The sequence below is a fragment of the Epinephelus fuscoguttatus genome, linkage group LG1 (assembly GCF_011397635.1).
Source record: "Epinephelus fuscoguttatus linkage group LG1, E.fuscoguttatus.final_Chr_v1".
NCBI classification, from domain to species: Eukaryota; Metazoa; Chordata; class Actinopteri; order Perciformes; family Serranidae; genus Epinephelus; species Epinephelus fuscoguttatus.
The window spans coordinates 10,658,556-10,676,649 of NC_064752.1; the positions used below are offsets into that span (position 1 = coordinate 10,658,556).

Sequence of the window (18,094 nt, forward strand, 5' to 3'; positions counted from 1 at the left end):
TTGTTTTAAGACAGACTTGACAAATTGTAAATGATGATCACTTACACATCTGTCTCTCTGTCTGTCCTCAGGCTCCACATGCAGCTCTGGCTCAGTCTGTCCTCGCTGAGGTTCCCACCCAGCTGGTCTCTTATTTCAAAATGAGAGGCTTGGAACCACCTAACCCTAAAGCCGCCCCCAAAGCCGCCCCTAAAGACGTCCCTAAATCCTAAACATCTGCACCCACACATCCTCAAAGCCACCCTGCACTCCCCAAACGCACCCTTAAAGCTGAAGGCTCACCCTCATCTCATTCCAGGATCAGACCACCCACTAAGTCGACCACTTTTTAGGGACCAACCTGATGTGTTGGTAGAATCTCAGCCAATCACGATGCAGCATAAAGCTGTGGGCCAATCAGGTTGCCATGGGCAACCATCCCTGTTTTGTTTAATCAGTTTTATAACACTTTGTTTCCTTATTTTTCTGTTTGATAAGTAGAACGACAATGCTGTAGTATAGATTATTGAATCCTTCTGCTGCTTGCACACTAACTATGCAGATCACATGTTTACTAACATGTTTAACAATCAGAGAGCCACACACACACACAGAAAGTGTCAGCCATTTTTTGGCTCCACACTCTGTCGCTTGTATTGTCGGCTCTGTATGTGTGCGTGGCTCTGATTAGCTTCATTGATCAGGGATCAATACTTCGCACTTTGCTCATGCACTAAATGCTGGAATATTGTATCATGAATGATAATATATACTCTATCATAGCTTTACCACTACAGCCTTACTTTAGTCTTTACTATAGCTTTACTATTAACCTATAGTCAGCCTTACTGTAGTCCTTAGTGTAGCCTGTGTGACCTCAGCATGCTGCTTCAGCCTGAATGTTTCCAGGCTGTTCTGTCACGACTCTCAGTGGTTTGTTGATGCAGCCATCTTGGCTCCCAGAGCGGTCATCCTTTCTACCTGTTTCTTAAAATGGTCTGACCCTTGTTTGACCCTTATAACTCAAAACTTGATCACCTGTCAGTATTACACACAGGTCAGTCAGCACATCAGTTAATCGATCATCCTGAATCAAACAAGTGCATGACTGCAATTAAACACCCTGAAGTATCTGTCTGAACACATCTCGTCTACATTCAGTGGTCACATATACAGACGAGGGCATTGACACGTTTAGCGGTCAAGTGTTTGACATACAGATGACAAACTTAAGACATCATGCAGACCCTTGTGTCCTGCAGATGTGGAAAGCATCTAATATAACCTGAGCTTCAGGCACCAGCTGATCTCCCTGCAAAACGCAATGAATTACAAAACAGAAATGTAAAAGAATGACAACAATTAAGAACTATTTAGTGGAGTCGAGTAAAGTCTACAGAGTGTCATATATCTCAAAGTGCCTTAATGAATTAACCTGACAAAATCTCTCTAGTCTCCAGACCTGAATGTTTACTGGGAGCCAACATGGCCGCCTCCGCAGCACGGTGACATCACTGCAGACTGTCATGGTGTTGTGATGCTGCGTTCAGGTCATGTGGAAGTTAACGCCGTCAGCATCCAAGTGACACTTTTTTCCAGCTCTAGGTAAATAACATAAAAACTAAAGAAGCACGGCACCCTCAAGTTGATTATTAAGTGTCACTAAATTCTGATTTAATGCTGAACACTTTGACCTCTGCCTGACAGACATCAGATTACTGTTCATTAAGGTGTGTTCAGACTGATTGAATACATGTAAACAGGTGTGACGTGCTTGGTAGACGTACAGAGACATGAGGGAAATAACAGGAAGTGAGTTCAGAGTCACATGGTGTGTATGTAGCTAGCTAGTTTGTTTTTTTTTTTTAATTAGTTTCACATTCACTCTGAACTCACTTTATACTCATTAAGAACACTGGTGGTTGTTGCCTTAGTTGTCCAGTGATGTGAGCATTAGGAAGTCATAACCATAATAACCTTCCATCCTACATGACCTGAACGTCACACTGAGAGTCTGTCTCAACATCTGCCCTGTTTCTTTACCAAAGACTGTCCTTTAATTACTGGAATGACCTGGAGACACACACACACACACACACACACACACAAACACTTACATTCACAAATGTGTCAAAACTCTTGTTTACTGCATCAAAGCCACAGTTAATGTTACATTTATTAATAAGAGTCATTGCCAACCTATCATCTGCAGCCACTTCAAATCGCCTGGAATTCATTTGAATCACCACTATCGCTGTGCATGTTGATGGAATATATTTTCAGGGTCCATTTTATTAAAGTGAAATATTTGTACCACTTATTATTTGTAGCACTGTTTGTTTTAACTTCAACAAGAGATTAATTCTTCATGTTTGGGAGCAAATTAATAACAGCTGGAAGCTCTGGAAAGAGCTCATATGTAAATGAAGTGAGTGAAGATTATTTTATCAGTGCCGATGTCAAATCAGAGGAGTATTTTTAGTCGAAGCCGTGTTCTATGTTTCCGGCAGTTTCTCCTCTGTTTGCCTCTGAGGTGCCGACAGTGTGTGCTGCTGCAGACCGAGTTTTTGCTTGTTTTGGGATCAAATTTGTTCCAATTTTCTGTTAAGAAAGCAACAGAAACCATCACTTGATCAACCTTAGAGGGCCTTCTACTCAGAAAGAAGAAAGGATGAGGGTTTCTAAGGTTTTTCTTTTCTTTTAGAGAGACAAACTCATTTCTGAGTCTTGATTCATCCAAAATTGATCTTCCATGAAAGCAGCTTCCTTTCACTACCATGTTCCAGTTGAGCGTGAACATTCATATTGACCATGGAAACAGTAGTCAGTAGAGAAGAAAGCACGAGATGCACTTGAAAGCTCCGGAAAATATCTAATTAAATGGACCATGAGTTCAAGTTTTTTTTATCATCTTGTTTTGTTGCCAAACTGCAGAAGATTCTGTAGAGTTATCAGGCTGCCATGTTGTCCTGTCTTCTTTGTCATCTTCTTCATTGCCAGAAACTTTGTTTTACGTGTTCTAGTTGAAGGGAAATTTGTTTTTCACACAAAGGAGTTTCTAATGGTAGAAACGTAAGAAACCTGCAGTTTTAATTTCAAACAGACTGTTAATAAAGTAAAATGACAATTATTAAAACTAAATCATTACAGAAATCTGATCTGAGTTCAGATGAACACGCTGGATTGTCACTGTAACCCTGGCTGCATGGTCACATGGTGCTAGAGTTCTACAGTAAGATAAATACTTTCTTTCTGCCAACATTAAAACCATCACAGGTCTGAAAATCTGTAGTTTGAAAATGCTCTGCAGTGCCGCTCAATGTGATCTTCACTCTGTCACATGTTAGTTTTCACTGGTCAAACCACGCCATCATGTGACCACCAGCTCCTCTGCTCACTTACTCAACTAACTGCTTTTAACTAACCAGTATAACCAGTAACATCATACCTGTATGAACACTGCCCACTAGAATTCAATAATAAAACAAACTCTGGAAAAGAAAAAAAAAGTTTCTTTATTGTTTCTGTGAGAGTTGCTGCTGTTTAAAGGATCATTCCGCTTTATTCCAGCATTTATTTTTATAGTTTTGATCCTTTGTGATCGTCTGACTGCTCGTGTTTACTGACCTGTTGCACTTATTTTTATCGATGCCACCGTGTGCCTGGATCTCAGCTGTTAACTTGGTGAGTACAAAGTTATTATTACAGACAGAAGGGATGGACTAGTTCATCAGTTAGTCTTCATCCTCAGTTTATTTTGTCATGTAACCTACGTGTTGTTTGTCTGAGTAACTTCTTAAATGTTACTACAGCAGTGGTAGAAAGTAATTAAGTAGGCCGGTATTTCTCAAGCACTGTAATTGAGTACAGTTTTGAGATGCTGAAAACAGTGGTTCCCAACTGGTCCAGCCACAGGGTCCAGATTTCTCCTTGGTCATTAGATCAAGGTCCACACAGTTAAATACATCGAGCTAGTTTGGTGTAGCTGTCCATTAGGCACTCACTCTACAGCAGGGAAATAAAAATAAAATATCCGTGTCAGAAATTCACTGTGCTTGAAAATAATTGTGGTTTTTACAAACTTGACATGTTTGCGAGTCACTTGCGGTCCATTCAGAGTGGACCTGGGACCCTCCAGTTGGGAGCCACTAACTCAGAGTATTTCTATTTTATGTTACTCAAACTTAGACAGTTCTGAGAGAAACCAGGTGCTTTTTACTCCACTACATTTATTCGATATCTTACTACACAGGTTAAGATTTTACATGATCATATATATCATATATATTAAAGTCATATTTTGCTTTTTAGATTCAGATTCATTTGAATAGTCTAACTGAGGCCCAAAGATGCAAATCATCTGGTATTTCACAAAGCAATGTCTAAAAGATGAATATAAATTTGTGGGGTGGAACTTTGCTTTTCTTCTTTCCTCTTCCATTAATCATCTCATGACCCCTCAGGTTTATCCTGTGACCCTTTCGAGGGTCCTGACCCTGAGGTTGGGACCCACTGGACTTAAATGCCTACCTGCACAGCTCCACCAGGAGCAGATAAACCAGTACAATGTTACTTAAAAACTGATGTGTCAGTGTTAAAAATCTGCTAATGTCGTGATAATAATCAGTCGCGGATTAAACAAGTACTTTTACTTTGATACCTTAAGTACACTGTGCTGAGAATACTGTACATGTATATCAGTAAGGTTAGCACTGTCACCTCACAGTAAGAAGGTTGCTAGTTCAAACCCAGAGTGGGGAGCCCTTCTGTGTGGAGTCTGCATGTTCTCCCTGTGTCAGCGTGGGTTTTCTCCAGGTACTCCAGCTTCCTCCCACAGTCCAAAGACATGCAGGTTAACTGGTGACTCTAAATTGTCCGTAGGTGTGAATGTGAGTGTGAATGGTTGTCTTGGGTGTACTCTGCCTCTCGCCCAGTGTCAGCTGGGATATGATCAGAACACGTCTTCCACACAGGACCCTTTGGCTTCTTATCACCTATTAACCACGTCCCCAACTTTGTTCCAGTCATGGCTGACAGATTTAACTCACTTTTTTCAGTGACACCTGGGGCTGATTCAAGATGACCTTCTCCTGTAAAGAACACTTAAAACATCGGAGATATGGAGAAAAATCAGACTCATGACTTTTGAATTTACTGAATAAAGTTTCATGTTTTCTTCTTCACGTATAGTTCAGTGTTTTTTTTCCAAACATCAGAGAAACACATGAGTGAAACACAAACACCAGACTTCATCAAGAAAAGAGGAACTTAAATTCCATACTTTAAATTTGCTGCCTTTGGTTTTCAATTCAGAATTTTTACTTAGAATTCAAAATTTGAACATTATTATTCTGTGTCCACTCTGTGTGTGTGTGTGTGTGTGTGTGTGTGTGTGCGTGCGCGCGCGCGCTCTAAGGAGGAAACTAGTTGAGCAACTGTATTTGCTTTCTCAAACATTGGAGAGGACCTGCCCTAACAGACAGACACACACACACACACTCACACTCAGGTACCTCCCATCATACTGTTAGAAGAAAACACACAGCAGTTAGTTTCCATCTGTTGAAGAGTGAAGACAGAAGAGAGCAGATGAGACGACTTCAGAGAGACAGGATGTAGAAGAGCAGACAGGTGAACAGGTATCAGGATCATCATGTCCATCACTGTGACTCTGAAGAAGATCATCAACCTGCCGGGACGATCTGACAGAAAGGTCGAACTCTGCTTCAGAGGTCAGTGACACACTCTCACATGTCTCTATCTGGAACACTCTGGGACCAGGCATACTTCAACTACCGTTTCTTGTGTGTACTTTTGCTCTCAGGATTGTTTTCCTGGTTTGTCTGCTTTGAAAAGTAACTAAGTACATTTACTCAAGTACTGTAAGTACAGTTTCAAGGTGCTAGTACCTTTATTAATTTTAGGCTAGTTTATTCTTGGACTCCACCACATTTTTTGACTTTAGTCACTTTGCAGTCTTAGATTTTTATTACAAAATACAATCAGCAAATGAAACGTTATTGTTTCATTTGTTTTAGTTTATAAAGTTATTAAAATTACTTCCAACTTTACTATTTTTACTGAAGTGCAAGATATGAGTACTTCCACATCTGACCTGCAGCGGATGATCCTTTAAAGAAGAAATACCACACTGTTAATGGTCTTGAGCAGGGGTAGGACACCTGCGGCTCCTCTTCAGGGGCTCCCTGTGGCTTTGACAAACAAAAAACATATACAGACATGAAAAACAACTCTTTTCTTTTTACATTTAAAATTTCATTTATCATTGTTGTAGGTCTAAATGAATTATGCACCTAATGTGAAGACATTTCATCAACTAACATGTGCATCTGTCAAACCTCTTGCGTCTCCGTAGCTAGACTTGCTTTGGATCACAAATCTAAGAATTTAAAAGTGTTCGGAGAGATTGATTTGCTTTCTCCACCATTTCTGCAAAGTTAAAATTCTAAATAATCCAAAAAAAAAAAACACTGCAGAGGAGCCACATTTTGTAAAATGTTTTAATGAATGCTCATTTAGACCAGTTAGTTATGTTGATACCCTAATCGTGTTTTGCGGCCTCAGACGGATTTCTTTTCATTATTTTAGTCAAAAACAGTTCTTTTGATAGTTAAAGTTGCCGAGAACTGGTCCACTGTGTAGGATTTAATGCCATCTAGAGGCTGAGGTTGCAGATTGCAACCAACTGAAACTTCTACTGTGTGCTTAACGTGTAGGTGAACTTCAGCGGTCGAAGTGAAAACACGTGTGTCTAGAGCCAGTGTTTGATTTGTCTATTCTGGGCTATTGTACAAACAACATGGCGGACTCCGTGGAAGAGACCTGCTCGGCGTGTAGATATAAATGGCTCATTCTTTTTTGGCCTTTTTGTTATCACAGTGCAGCTAGAGAGTAGGAGGGAAGGGGGAAAGAGAATGGGGATGACACGTAGCAAAGGACCTCTGGTTAGAACCCGGGCCCGTGCAAGGCACTGACCCTGTGGGGCAGACACACTAGTCGCGGAGCGAGAGGTCGCCCCATCAACAGCATATTCCAATTAAATCAAATCACATTCTTATTTTCAGGTGATTATAAACTGATGAAAACATAGTTATGAATTTTATGTACCACGCTGCCAGCAGAGGCCTCTAAATCCTACACTGGACCTTAACTTTTCAATTTTAAGGGTAAAAGTCCTACGTATTAGCAGTAAAGTGTCCTTTAACTATAAAAAGTAAAAGTATTCTTTATGTAGAATGTCTTCTCTCAGATTGTTATCTTATTATTTACAATAGTGAGTGAGTAACGTTTTAATGCTGTTGCTGGTCACCGTGGGACCTTAAAATTTAAAGCTATCCAAAAATCCTGTGTAAAGTCGTATAACGTAGAGAAGTTTCTATAGAGTTCCCTAAAGTAGGCTCCCCAAACCTGCATGAATGGACATGTGCTTTTCCTGTTTGAACAACAGCTGACAAACAGTTGTTTGGTGACACAACAACACAGAGTCATGTGATGTTGTTTGTGTTTACTGCTGTTGTTTGAGTGAATGTTATGAATGAAAAGGAGGCGTGTTGGTGTCCCACTGCAGCTCTGCGAGGAAACACACAGAGGTTGTTTTATCTCATCTGTAGTTTTAACTGAATTTTACTTTATCTTTTATCATATGTTTTTATCTTCTATCTTCTTGTCTCTTTCACAAATGTTTTGTCTTTTATGTTCAGCACTTTGTGTCGCATTTTATGCATGAATCGTGCAATATAATTAAAGTTATTCTTATTATTTCTACTGTTTTTGTAGATAGAAGATTTAGATTCCCATCACTTCGCTGACAGCATGTTAGGGAAGGGCGTGTTGATTTTCAGAACAAGAGGAATAATCACAAGAAGTGAAACTTGAACCAAACTAATGTTTGGTTAGACAGACTAGAAAAAGTGAGTCTTTCTTTAAAGACTGGGGACATGGGGAGGTTTATCAGAGTTCAGGCTGAGTTAACAAACATACTGTTCACATAATGAGCAAATAGCGAGAATAAAGATAAATTATCATAGTTACATTCAGATGGTGGTTGAAAAAAAGACTACTATAATTATGAAAGTAATTAACTTGAGTTATCAGGAAGCACACAGGTTTATTATACTTAAAAGAGACATAAAGGTATTTGGAAAGTTTTCTGTCTGATAAAATATATAAAGGAAGGAACATATCTTCATGAAATAATAAATTGAAGGATATAATGTTGAATTTAGATTAAACACTTCCTGCATTAACTGACCTAACAACAACAACAACAACAACAACAACCTCACATATAAAACAAACAAGCTCAACCTCAGTGTCGTCACATCTGGTCAATTTAAATTAAGTGTGTGAAATATAAATGAACATAAACATGTGTCACGTATAACTTTTTAAATACATTTTATCTCTGTTGAACACACAGTACTTGGGTGATGTCTCAGTGTACAACCATGTCTTGTGCAGTCACATAAAATCCTATGAGCCTGGGTTTTGGGCTCTGGTGGTTTACTTTTATGATCTTCTGATGTGATGACATTGTAAATGTGAGAAAACTCCTGCTGTCTCTTATTTGGGTTTTATTTAAATTTGTCAATGTTATAGACCATCGACAGTGTCATAATTTAATATTTTGTCTTGTTTTCACATCTTGTGTTGATCCCAGGAAGAGCAGTCGTTACTGCGGTAACACTAAAAAGAATAGATTTTTGATGTTAAACGACACAATCTGCTGAGATTCTGCACATAAACTCTGTACAATAAAAATAATATTCATGCTTAATCTGAAATGGCATCAATAACAACTTCATGGGTCAGTTTTACCAGCCAGTGAACGAGCCAACGGAGCCTGAAGCATCAGTGCTGTTGCCATGGTTACCTGTCTGTTTGTCTGTCCTCCAGGTTTCACCCACAAAACCAGAATCCTGCAGTGTGAGAACTTGGCCATCTTCAACGAGGTCAGTGAACCAGCGTCACACGTTCAGAGCCAATCAGAACGCTGAGCGATGATGTCATCATTATAACCAGTTCATGGAAAAGCTGAGACACTGAGAATTTTATACCACATGACCTTCATTACATTTGTGTGTGTGTGTGTGTGTGTGTGTGTTACAGCAGCAGGAAGCCGCAGTTATTTGTCTGCTTCAGATTGAAACTATTTTAATGGGGCTGATAGGACTCTGTACCACTCCTACTGTACACTCACACACACACAGCCGCTCCTTCAACACACACACACGCCTACAGAAGAGATTCTTTTTTTATATTAAGCCCAGGAGCCAGAAGAAAACATTGGCGTTGTACATTTCTGCCTACCACAGATAAGTTACATTTGTACGTTTCATATGAAGTGACGTAGTTCAGATTACATGTGTGTGAGTTTAGTTTGTCATCAGAAGGTGGAAGGGGATGATGGATGATGTGACACCTAGGTGAGACAGCTGCCAAGGTGCAGACCACTGTTTGAGACCAACAACAAAACTGGTTGTTTTTTAGTGAGACATCGGCATCGCTTCCAGCCATTCATTCATTCATTCATTCATTCATTTTCTAACCGCTTCATCCTCTTGAGGGTCACGGGGGGGCTGGAGCCTATCCCAGCTGACATCGGGCGAGAGGCAGGGTACACCCTGGACAGGTTGCCAGACTATCGCAGGGCTGACACATAGAGACAAACAACCATTCACGCTCACATTCACACCTATGGACAATTTAGAGTTATCCTGCATGTCTTTGGACTGTGGGAGGAAGCCGGAGTGCCCGGAGAGACTTGCAGAACATGCAGACTCCGCACAGAAGGGCTCCCACGCCCGGGATCGAACCGGCAACCCTCTTGCTGTGAGGCGAGAGTGCTAACCACCACACCACCGTGCCGCCCTCCAGCCATGATTGTGGCACCAAAACATGAGCCCAAACATGACCTTTTCCAAACCATAACCAAGTGTTTTTTTATGCCTAAACATAACCAAACTTTTACCAGAGCACCACTGAAACATAAAGAAATGTCAAGTCAACACATCAGTGGTTTGCAAAAACGTACAATGCCAACATTTATTCGACTGGGTTGTTATTCTACTGCACTATACCATACCAGTGAGACCTTGAGGAATAAAAAACAAACACCTCCTTAAAAGCTTTGCTACGATAGGTGGAGATATGCCCCCTTTCAGCTTGTTAGTATTGGATCTTTTTCTTGACCTATTATGTCACAGACCAAACAATCAACAAACAGGTTAGCTACAGTTAGCTAGCAGCAAACTGGTACCATGGTGGATAACTTGACAGCTCCGTATATTTCAAACTTGCTGTATGCTTTACTTTTTGTACAGACGAGATGCACGCTGGATGTAGATTTCACCATGTTGTTAGGGGTCCAATTGTCGCCTCACAGCAAGAGGGTTCCTGGTTCGAACCCAGGGTGGGGGAGCCCTTCTTCAGAGTTTGCATGTTCTCTCCGTATCAGCATGGGTACTCCGGCTTCCTCCCACAGTCCAACATGCAGGTTAATTGGTGACTCTAAATTGTCCGTAGGTGTGAATGGTTGTCTGTCTCTATGTGTCAGCCCTGAGTGTATTCCACCTCTTGCCTAGTGCTGGGATAGGCTCCAGCCCCCCTGCAACCCCTAACAGGAGAAGCGGTTATGGAAAATGAATTAATTAATGAATGACTGTAAGAGTTCGACTCCCAATTGCATTATCTAGGTGTGTTAGTCCGACTTTTAGAATTTTGATTTAGTTCAGTTTCAGTCAGACCATAATGTTTACATGTACTGTATTTTTAAAGTCTGGTTTTAGTCAGGCGAACACAATTAATCCATTTTCGCTATTGTCATGTAAACGTACTGATCGTGATTTTGAAAGATGTTCTTACTTCTGAAACAGAACCAGGAAGTTCTGGTTTCACTTCAGCTCAATGTGGTGTGGTGAAATTACAGGCTGAGTTCTGCAGAAGAAGTTGGATAAATGTTTGTTTTAATATCTCTGAATGGGGGAATGCTGAGGCTCATGGGTATTGTAGTGTTGTGAATCATACAGACCAAACTGAAAGAAGTCTCCTGGAGACTCTGTGGTTCTGAGGTTCTCCTCAAAACAAACTTCATTTTGATTTTACAGAGGAAGAACATATTTGTTGAAGCGAAGCCTCCACTCACATCACTACATCACCACCTGTTTGTTGACTTAATCACTGCTGACAGGTCAGATAGTGTAATTACAGTCACCTCTGAATGACATGAGCGCAGCAGCGAGCTCTGAGTGTGTTATGTTTCTCTGCTTCTGAGTCAGACTGGTGTTTGCTCTTCAGGTGTGACCAGGTGCATGTGTACGTGTGTGACTGTGTGTGCCTAAAGCTAGCACACGGTGAATAATTGTTGTAGTGGTAAATATACAGTGTTAACACAGAAATAGTCTCTTCCTCCTTCTTCTGGTTTGAGTTTTTATTCTTCAGCTGTGTCTCAGATCGACTGAACCCCATATCGCTCCTGATGGCGTGAGTGCCTTTAAACAGAGTAGCAGGTGGCACCTTGTAGTCTCAATCACCACTGTATGAACGTGTGTGTGAATGTGTGCGTGAATGTGTGCGTGTGACTTGTAGTGTAAAAAGCACTTTGAGTGGTCAAAAGACTAGAGAGGCGCTATATGAGTGCAACTCTATTTACCATCCACATCTGACACCAGAGACCATCTTAGAACTGAGACAGGGTTACCGTCTCTCCCAATATAAAACCATCTGTGATCATGTGACCACACTGAGTTCATGTAATCACACCTGAGTCATCTCTATTGGCGGAGGAAGTCTGTGAGATGTGACTGAAAGCTCAGGAAAATATAAAACAGAGACTTTTAATTGCAGATCAAATTGTATGTTATTTTACAGCATTTCCGTTGGCCTCACTACGGCAAAGTGACCAGAGAGGAGGTTTTGACCGTCAGTGTGTACAACAGCAGTAAAGTCTTCTCCAACAGGTAACACACACACACACACACACACACACGCTACCAAAATACACACAAAAACATTGTTTTCATGTCAGAGTAACTTAGAATAAGTGTCTTTGTGTGTGTAGACTGCTCGGTAAGCTGGTTGTCAGTCTCCAGCATGTTGTTACCGCGGGAAGGCTGTTGCTACGGGAACCGCTCACTGATGCCAACTACAGCCTGACTGATGTAAGGACACAAACAAACACACACACACACTGTTGTGTCAGAGATCACTGATGCTGGTTGACATCACTTTGCGTTCTCCTCTCTCTCTCTGTAGATCTACATCGAGTTGGACGTTCGATATCACCCAGTTGAGGGAACAGCAGGAGGTTGGGATGGAGTCGACTTCCTCAGAGTTGAAGACCAGGATGAGTAGGATCACTTTCTGTTACTATTTTAAATCATTTGCACCCATTTCTTTAAATCCTCTTGTTCCCATCTCCTTCTCTAGACTCATGTGACAGATGTTTCAGGCTGATCTGTAGAGTTACACCAGTCCTAATTCTGCTCTGAGATTAGTCTCGTGAAAGTTAGACAGCTAAAAATAAGTAAAGGTCTTGTTCATAAGTGAAGGTAGAATGAAGCGTGAGGTGGATCGGCACAGAGTCTGCAGTGATGCCGGCGCTGTGCTGGACCGTCGTGGTGAAGAGGCAGAGGAAACTGTTAACCAAGCTGTGAGGAAAGAGAAAAGAATCCACAAACAACAAACCCTCGGGGGGTTTCAGTGTTTCATGTATTTACAGAAGATTAGTGCAGATTTCCAGACCAGCAGGAGGAGCTCTGACCAGTCTGAACAAGTTATTCTTTTCTCTCATGTCATTTTGTTTTTCTTCCTTCATCCTCAGTTCAGGGCTCGTCATCAGGAATGAAGGATTCAATGACCCTGAGAGGTAGGGAAGTTACATGACTCACACAGTCATTCTCTTATACTGGATACTCATACTGATGTATCTATGAAAAGATAATATCAGACACACCCAAACATCAGTCGGACTCTACTCTGAACACCCAAACATGACCCTCTCCTCATCCCCTGGAACCCTGGAGTATTTTGGGGGAAACTATTCACTGCTCTCTGTCTCTCCTCTGTCAGTCAGCCGACCATCACTCGTCCAGGTCCGCTGGAGAAAGAGGCTCGGCGTCTGGGAAGGAGCCTGGTCCGGACTGGGGATGAAGATGACGATGATGATGATTTTGATGATGACCTGATGGACTTGGAGGCCTCTGACATCATCTTCACTCCTCTGCTGAGGTGTGGTTACTTCACTGTCTGTCTGTTTACCTGACTTCTGTCAACTCATGATCTGTTGTCAACAACGTGTGTGTGTGTGTGTGTGTGTGTGTGTGTGTGTGTGTGTGTGTGTGTGTAGTCGTTCCAGGCCGATGTCCAGGAATGTTGCCGCGGCGACGCCTAAAGTCCAGAGCTTCCAGGTGAGTTCATCCATCCATTTTGAATGTGAAGTAGGCTCCATGTTACCATGGTAACAGGCCCAGGCGTCCTTTTCTCTAGACGATCCTCCAACTTCTCCCGGAGGATGCTGAGGTGATGAGGGATCACTCCAGCACACCCAGGAACACTTGTATTAAAGCAGATATAATCTATATATTTAATGATCTTCATGTGAGAGGCATTTCTTCTAGTGATGAACCTGACTCTGCTGCTCCGCTCCACTTTGCTGAGCTTTATAGTTCCAGCTCATTGTTCAGGTGTACTTTACTGTTTCTGTTCAGTCTCACTGCCCTCATAGCTTCAATTTCAGCAGCAGCAGGCAACTGTTACAGTACAAACAACTCTTCAGACCCACTGTACACTGCCTGTACAACAGCAAACACAGACAGTCACAGTTAGTGGAGCATGTGCCAGCTACAGAGACAGATATTCCCTCAGAGAACATGCTTTACTTCCTGCCTGAGAACATGAACACAACTCTCACTCCGGTTATACAAAGACTTGTAGCAGCGGTCCTACTGCCCCCACAACATACTCGACATAGGCTGTGACAAAAATGGGAGACACATGGTATCAACTAAAAAGTGCACACATTTAATATTAACAAAAGATATTTGTAAAAACTGTTGGTCTTTGTTGTTGGTCTCGATCTGGAGTAGTCTGCAGCTTGGCAGGTGTCTCTCTCAGGTGTCACGCCATCCAACAACCACCATCCTCTCCACCTCCTCATGAGACTGACTGAAACAAATTTTGTGTAATTATAATACTTAATATTACAAATGTACATTTGACTTTGTGTATAACTGACCCTGTTACATATATTAGCATTCATATGAAGATATCTGATTATAGAGATTAGCTGAAATGAGTGGTGTGCAGAGGAGGAGGTCTCGGCCTGGATTTCCACAGGCTACATCAGATTAACCTGAAATATTGGCCCCCGAAGGCTATCATTGTCAGCCTGATAGACGATGAGTTCCAAGATTGCTGAATCTGAGGTTCGACAATCCGCCTTTTATACATCACTGAGGTGTGTGTGTGTGTGCACAGGTGAATGTGAACATCCTGGAGGCTCAGAAGCTGGTTGGAGTGAACATCAACCCCGCAGTTTTCATCAGAGTTGGAGGTCAGAAGAAACACACCAATACACAGAAATCGACCAACTGCCCGTTCTACAATGAGGTAATACAGAGAGGAGTACAATACAGCTCCATAAAACACAATATAATACAGTAGAATACAGTGGAGTAGAGTAGAGTACAAGCTGTTTGCCTCCTCTCGTCTTTCAGAACTTCCAGTTTGAGTTTCAAGAGCCTCCACAGATCCTCTTTGATAAAGTCATAGAGATAAAGGTCAGTTCTACTGTTTTTTCCCACTTCTGTTTCCACTGCTGTTACCATGAAACAGTGGGTGTGGCCTAACTGAACACCTGTAACTGCCATGTCCTCTCAGGTGTTCCACAGACGGACTCTGGCCTTCCTGATGACCCACATCGGAACCTTCAAGATTGACATCTCCACCGTGTTCAACCAGCCAGGTACCAGTTCTGCTCACACTGCAGTACTCTGATCGACACACTGTACAGCACTCACTGACCTCTCTGTGACCTCTCCAGACCACCGCTTCTACCAGAAGTGGGCTCCTCTCACCGACCCGGCAGACACCAGGTCTGGGATCAAGGGTTACGTCAAGGCCAGCCTCAGTGTGCTGATGAAGGGAGATGCCCTGAGCATGTCCAGTCTGCCACCACCTTCCACGAGTGGAGCCAGTGAGGACATAGAAAAGTCAGTAACACAACATACTGTCACATTAATCATCATCATTACTGTGAGTAATTAGGAGGCTGGTTCGATCAGCTCAGGGCTCTGACGTTATGTTTTTCTTGCAGGAACCTGCTGCTTCCTCGTGGTATGCCAGTCGAGCGTCCATGGGCTCGGTTCCGTGTCCGTGTCTACAGGGCTGAGGGTCTGCCCACCATGGAGGAGGGGCTGATGGCCAAGATGTCAAAGGTTACTGACCGGACGGTCTTTATTGACCCCTATGTGCAGGTGACCTTCGCTGGACAACAGGTAATCAAACGTGTATATACAGATGTTGTGACATATGTTCTCCTCCAGGGGGCAGCAGCCCACCAAGAAGCTTTTCGGGAATTTGGAAAATAAATTTAGTCCCTGTACTATACACAGGTACCAGAAAGGCGTGTTCTGTGGGGGGCGTTGAATGTAAAAATGTGTTGACTTTATGTACGATAACGTTACTGCTCATGTAAATGGAGTCTGATGGAATTAGCGATGGTGAGAACAGTCCTGAAATCAACCTCAAAACATCAACCTCTGTAGTGATCCTTTTCAGACGTTGTAAGACACTTACAATAACAACCTTTGTGGCAAAATCAAACACTTTCAGTGTATGTAAATGGTGGTGCTCAGTAGCCTGCTGGGATAACACTGCAGTCAGTTTCTCCGTCAATACAATCTGATTTAAAAAATTGCTGTCTCCATTAGTCACATAGGCACCAAATTATGGGGTCCATATTGGAAAATACTGAAGTTACCCTTTAACAACAGTGTCAGATTCTACACAGTTTTATGATATCTAATCTTTAGGGTTCTTCAGGATGGAAAGACAAAAAGAAATAAGCAAAGATGACCTTTTGTTATTAGTTTACTTCCTCTGGTTCTTGACTTCTTGACCCCCCCCCCTTTTTTTAAAGATATTTTTTGGGGCATTTTTAGCCTTTAATTGATAGGATAGACAAGCGTGAAGGGGGGAGAGAAAGAGGGAGTGACATGCAGCAAAGGGCCACAGGCTGGAGTCGAACCCGGGCCGCTGCGGCAACAGCCTTGTACATGGGGCGCCTGCTCTACCACTAAGCCACCGACGCCCCTTCTTGATACTTTTTGGTCAAAATATGCAAATTGTCTTTTAATACTACAACAAGGAGTTGCCAAATCTGAAATTTTCTAATTGTACTGAGTGTCTGTGTCTGCAGGGGGAGACATCGGTCGCCAGCGCCACCAGCTCTCCAGTTTGGAACGAGGAGATTTCCTTCATTGAGCAGTTTCCTCCTCTGGCTCAGCGAATCAGAATCCAGGTCCTCGATGATGCAAAGATGGGAGACATCGCCCTAGCAACACACTACCTGGACCTGCAGCAGATTTCTGACCCCACCAGGAACGGTATGACCTGCGTCTTTTTTGTTTGTTTGTTTTTTTGTTGCTGTTTTTTTTTTCTTTAATAGTAATCTACTAAACATCAGACCCCACTTTCAGTGAGACAGGCTTATATCAGTTTCTGTTTTATAATTTTGATCATATGTTTTTAGATTGCTGTTAAGCTACCATCAGTAGAGTGCTGCAGGGATGACATTTATTTGTAGGCCTACTTGGAAGTTAACATTGCCCTCACTCGTCAGAGCGCTTTTGGGATTTTTCCATTCGATTTTGGATTATTGCAGAAAATAAGCTTTGTGACAGACAAACATTTATGAAACTTACATGTTTTGTTCAGCAACATAATCTTCACAGATGAGCACCACTTTTATGATTTTTGAAGTGTAAATTTAATCACCAGAAGTAAAAAGCCAGTGTTAGGCTGTAAACGCAATAGTCTCATGGATGTGTTGCTGTACTGATGGAATCTGTGCTGTTGAAATTATGTGTGGTGTATTTTATGTTTTTAGCCTTCAATAGAGACAACTTAATAATGCTAGCCTTTATTTGAACACCAATTTTTTTATCAGTGAATTCACTGGAAACATCTGTCTGTCAGGGTTCAACCCCACCTTCGGTCCATGTTGGGTGAACCTGTACGGTTCTCCTCAGAACTCCACCCTCGGAGACGTCCACCAGGTAAACCAGACATGACCAAACAACCAAACCTGACATTTAAAGCAATACGTTGACATTGTGGGAAATCCACTAATTTGTTTTCTTTCTGAGAGTTGAAAGAGAAGATTGATACCACTCATGTCTGTATGATAAATATAAGACTAACAGCCAGCAGATGGTTAGCTTAGCTTAGCATGAAGACTGGAAACAGGGAAACAGCTCGCCTGGCTTTGTTCAAAGGTAACAAAATCTGTCCACCATCCCCTGATTAAGTTAAATGTCCAGTGCACAGGATTCATATATATATTACAATCACCTGAAAATAAGAATCTTATGTTTTCGATTCCTTAGACTAAGCCATTTATATCTACATATGTAGCAGGTCCTCTCTCATGGAGTTCGCCATGTTGTTTTTACAGTAGCCCAGAATGGACAAATCACACACTGGTTCTAGATAGGGCCATTCTCGTTTTTGCCTCAGCCATCGTATATCTGAGAAAAAGTTCAGTTTTTTCTAACCTCACCGCAAGTTGCCACTAAATCCTACACACTGGACCTTTGAAGCCCAGTTCAGACCAAAGATTCACAATGAGACGAAACCATTTTAGAATGTTGCAGCGATGGGAACTGGCCATATGAGCTCAGTACAAGCCAGCTGATGGTGTCATCTGAACTCAGCTGGTCTAATCAGCGGCGGCTGGTTTTAGAACGTAAAGTATGTCACCTGTTTCAACAGCCACTCTGCCTGTAGTGAAGTCCGCCAGTCAAATCAAAATGACCAGCTGCTGGCTGTAGCTTTATGTTTATCATACAGAGCGGTATCTATCTTCTCATCTATG

The 18,094-nt window shown here is 42.0% G+C and overlaps 2 protein-coding genes across 4 annotated transcripts in view; both read left to right on the forward strand.

The window, feature by feature from the left end:
* cpne1 (copine I) overlaps positions 1-2,103 on the forward strand; it is a 29,522-nt gene extending 27,419 nt beyond the window's left edge. For all 3 annotated transcript variants that reach the window (XM_049581560.1, XM_049581473.1, XM_049581650.1), the window contains exon 16: positions 72-2,103. In XM_049581560.1, the coding sequence (XP_049437517.1) occupies positions 72-212 (141 nt within the window). In that variant the 3' untranslated portion in view covers positions 213-2,103. The remainder of the gene's footprint in view (positions 1-71) is intronic.
* Positions 2,104-5,460: 3,357 nt separating this feature from the next.
* fer1l4 (fer-1 like family member 4) overlaps positions 5,461-18,094 on the forward strand; it is a 36,123-nt gene continuing 23,489 nt past the window's right edge. The window contains exons 1-15 of the mRNA XM_049580360.1: positions 5,461-5,711; positions 8,896-8,951; positions 11,869-11,957; positions 12,059-12,158; positions 12,253-12,347; positions 12,821-12,865; positions 13,069-13,227; positions 13,346-13,406; positions 14,476-14,607; positions 14,715-14,777; positions 14,878-14,962; positions 15,041-15,209; positions 15,314-15,494; positions 16,418-16,604; positions 17,197-17,276. Of these exons, the coding sequence (XP_049436317.1) occupies positions 5,633-5,711; positions 8,896-8,951; positions 11,869-11,957; positions 12,059-12,158; positions 12,253-12,347; positions 12,821-12,865; positions 13,069-13,227; positions 13,346-13,406; positions 14,476-14,607; positions 14,715-14,777; positions 14,878-14,962; positions 15,041-15,209; positions 15,314-15,494; positions 16,418-16,604; positions 17,197-17,276 (1,581 nt within the window). The 5' untranslated portion in view covers positions 5,461-5,632. The remainder of the gene's footprint in view (positions 5,712-8,895; positions 8,952-11,868; positions 11,958-12,058; positions 12,159-12,252; positions 12,348-12,820; positions 12,866-13,068; positions 13,228-13,345; positions 13,407-14,475; positions 14,608-14,714; positions 14,778-14,877; positions 14,963-15,040; positions 15,210-15,313; positions 15,495-16,417; positions 16,605-17,196; positions 17,277-18,094) is intronic.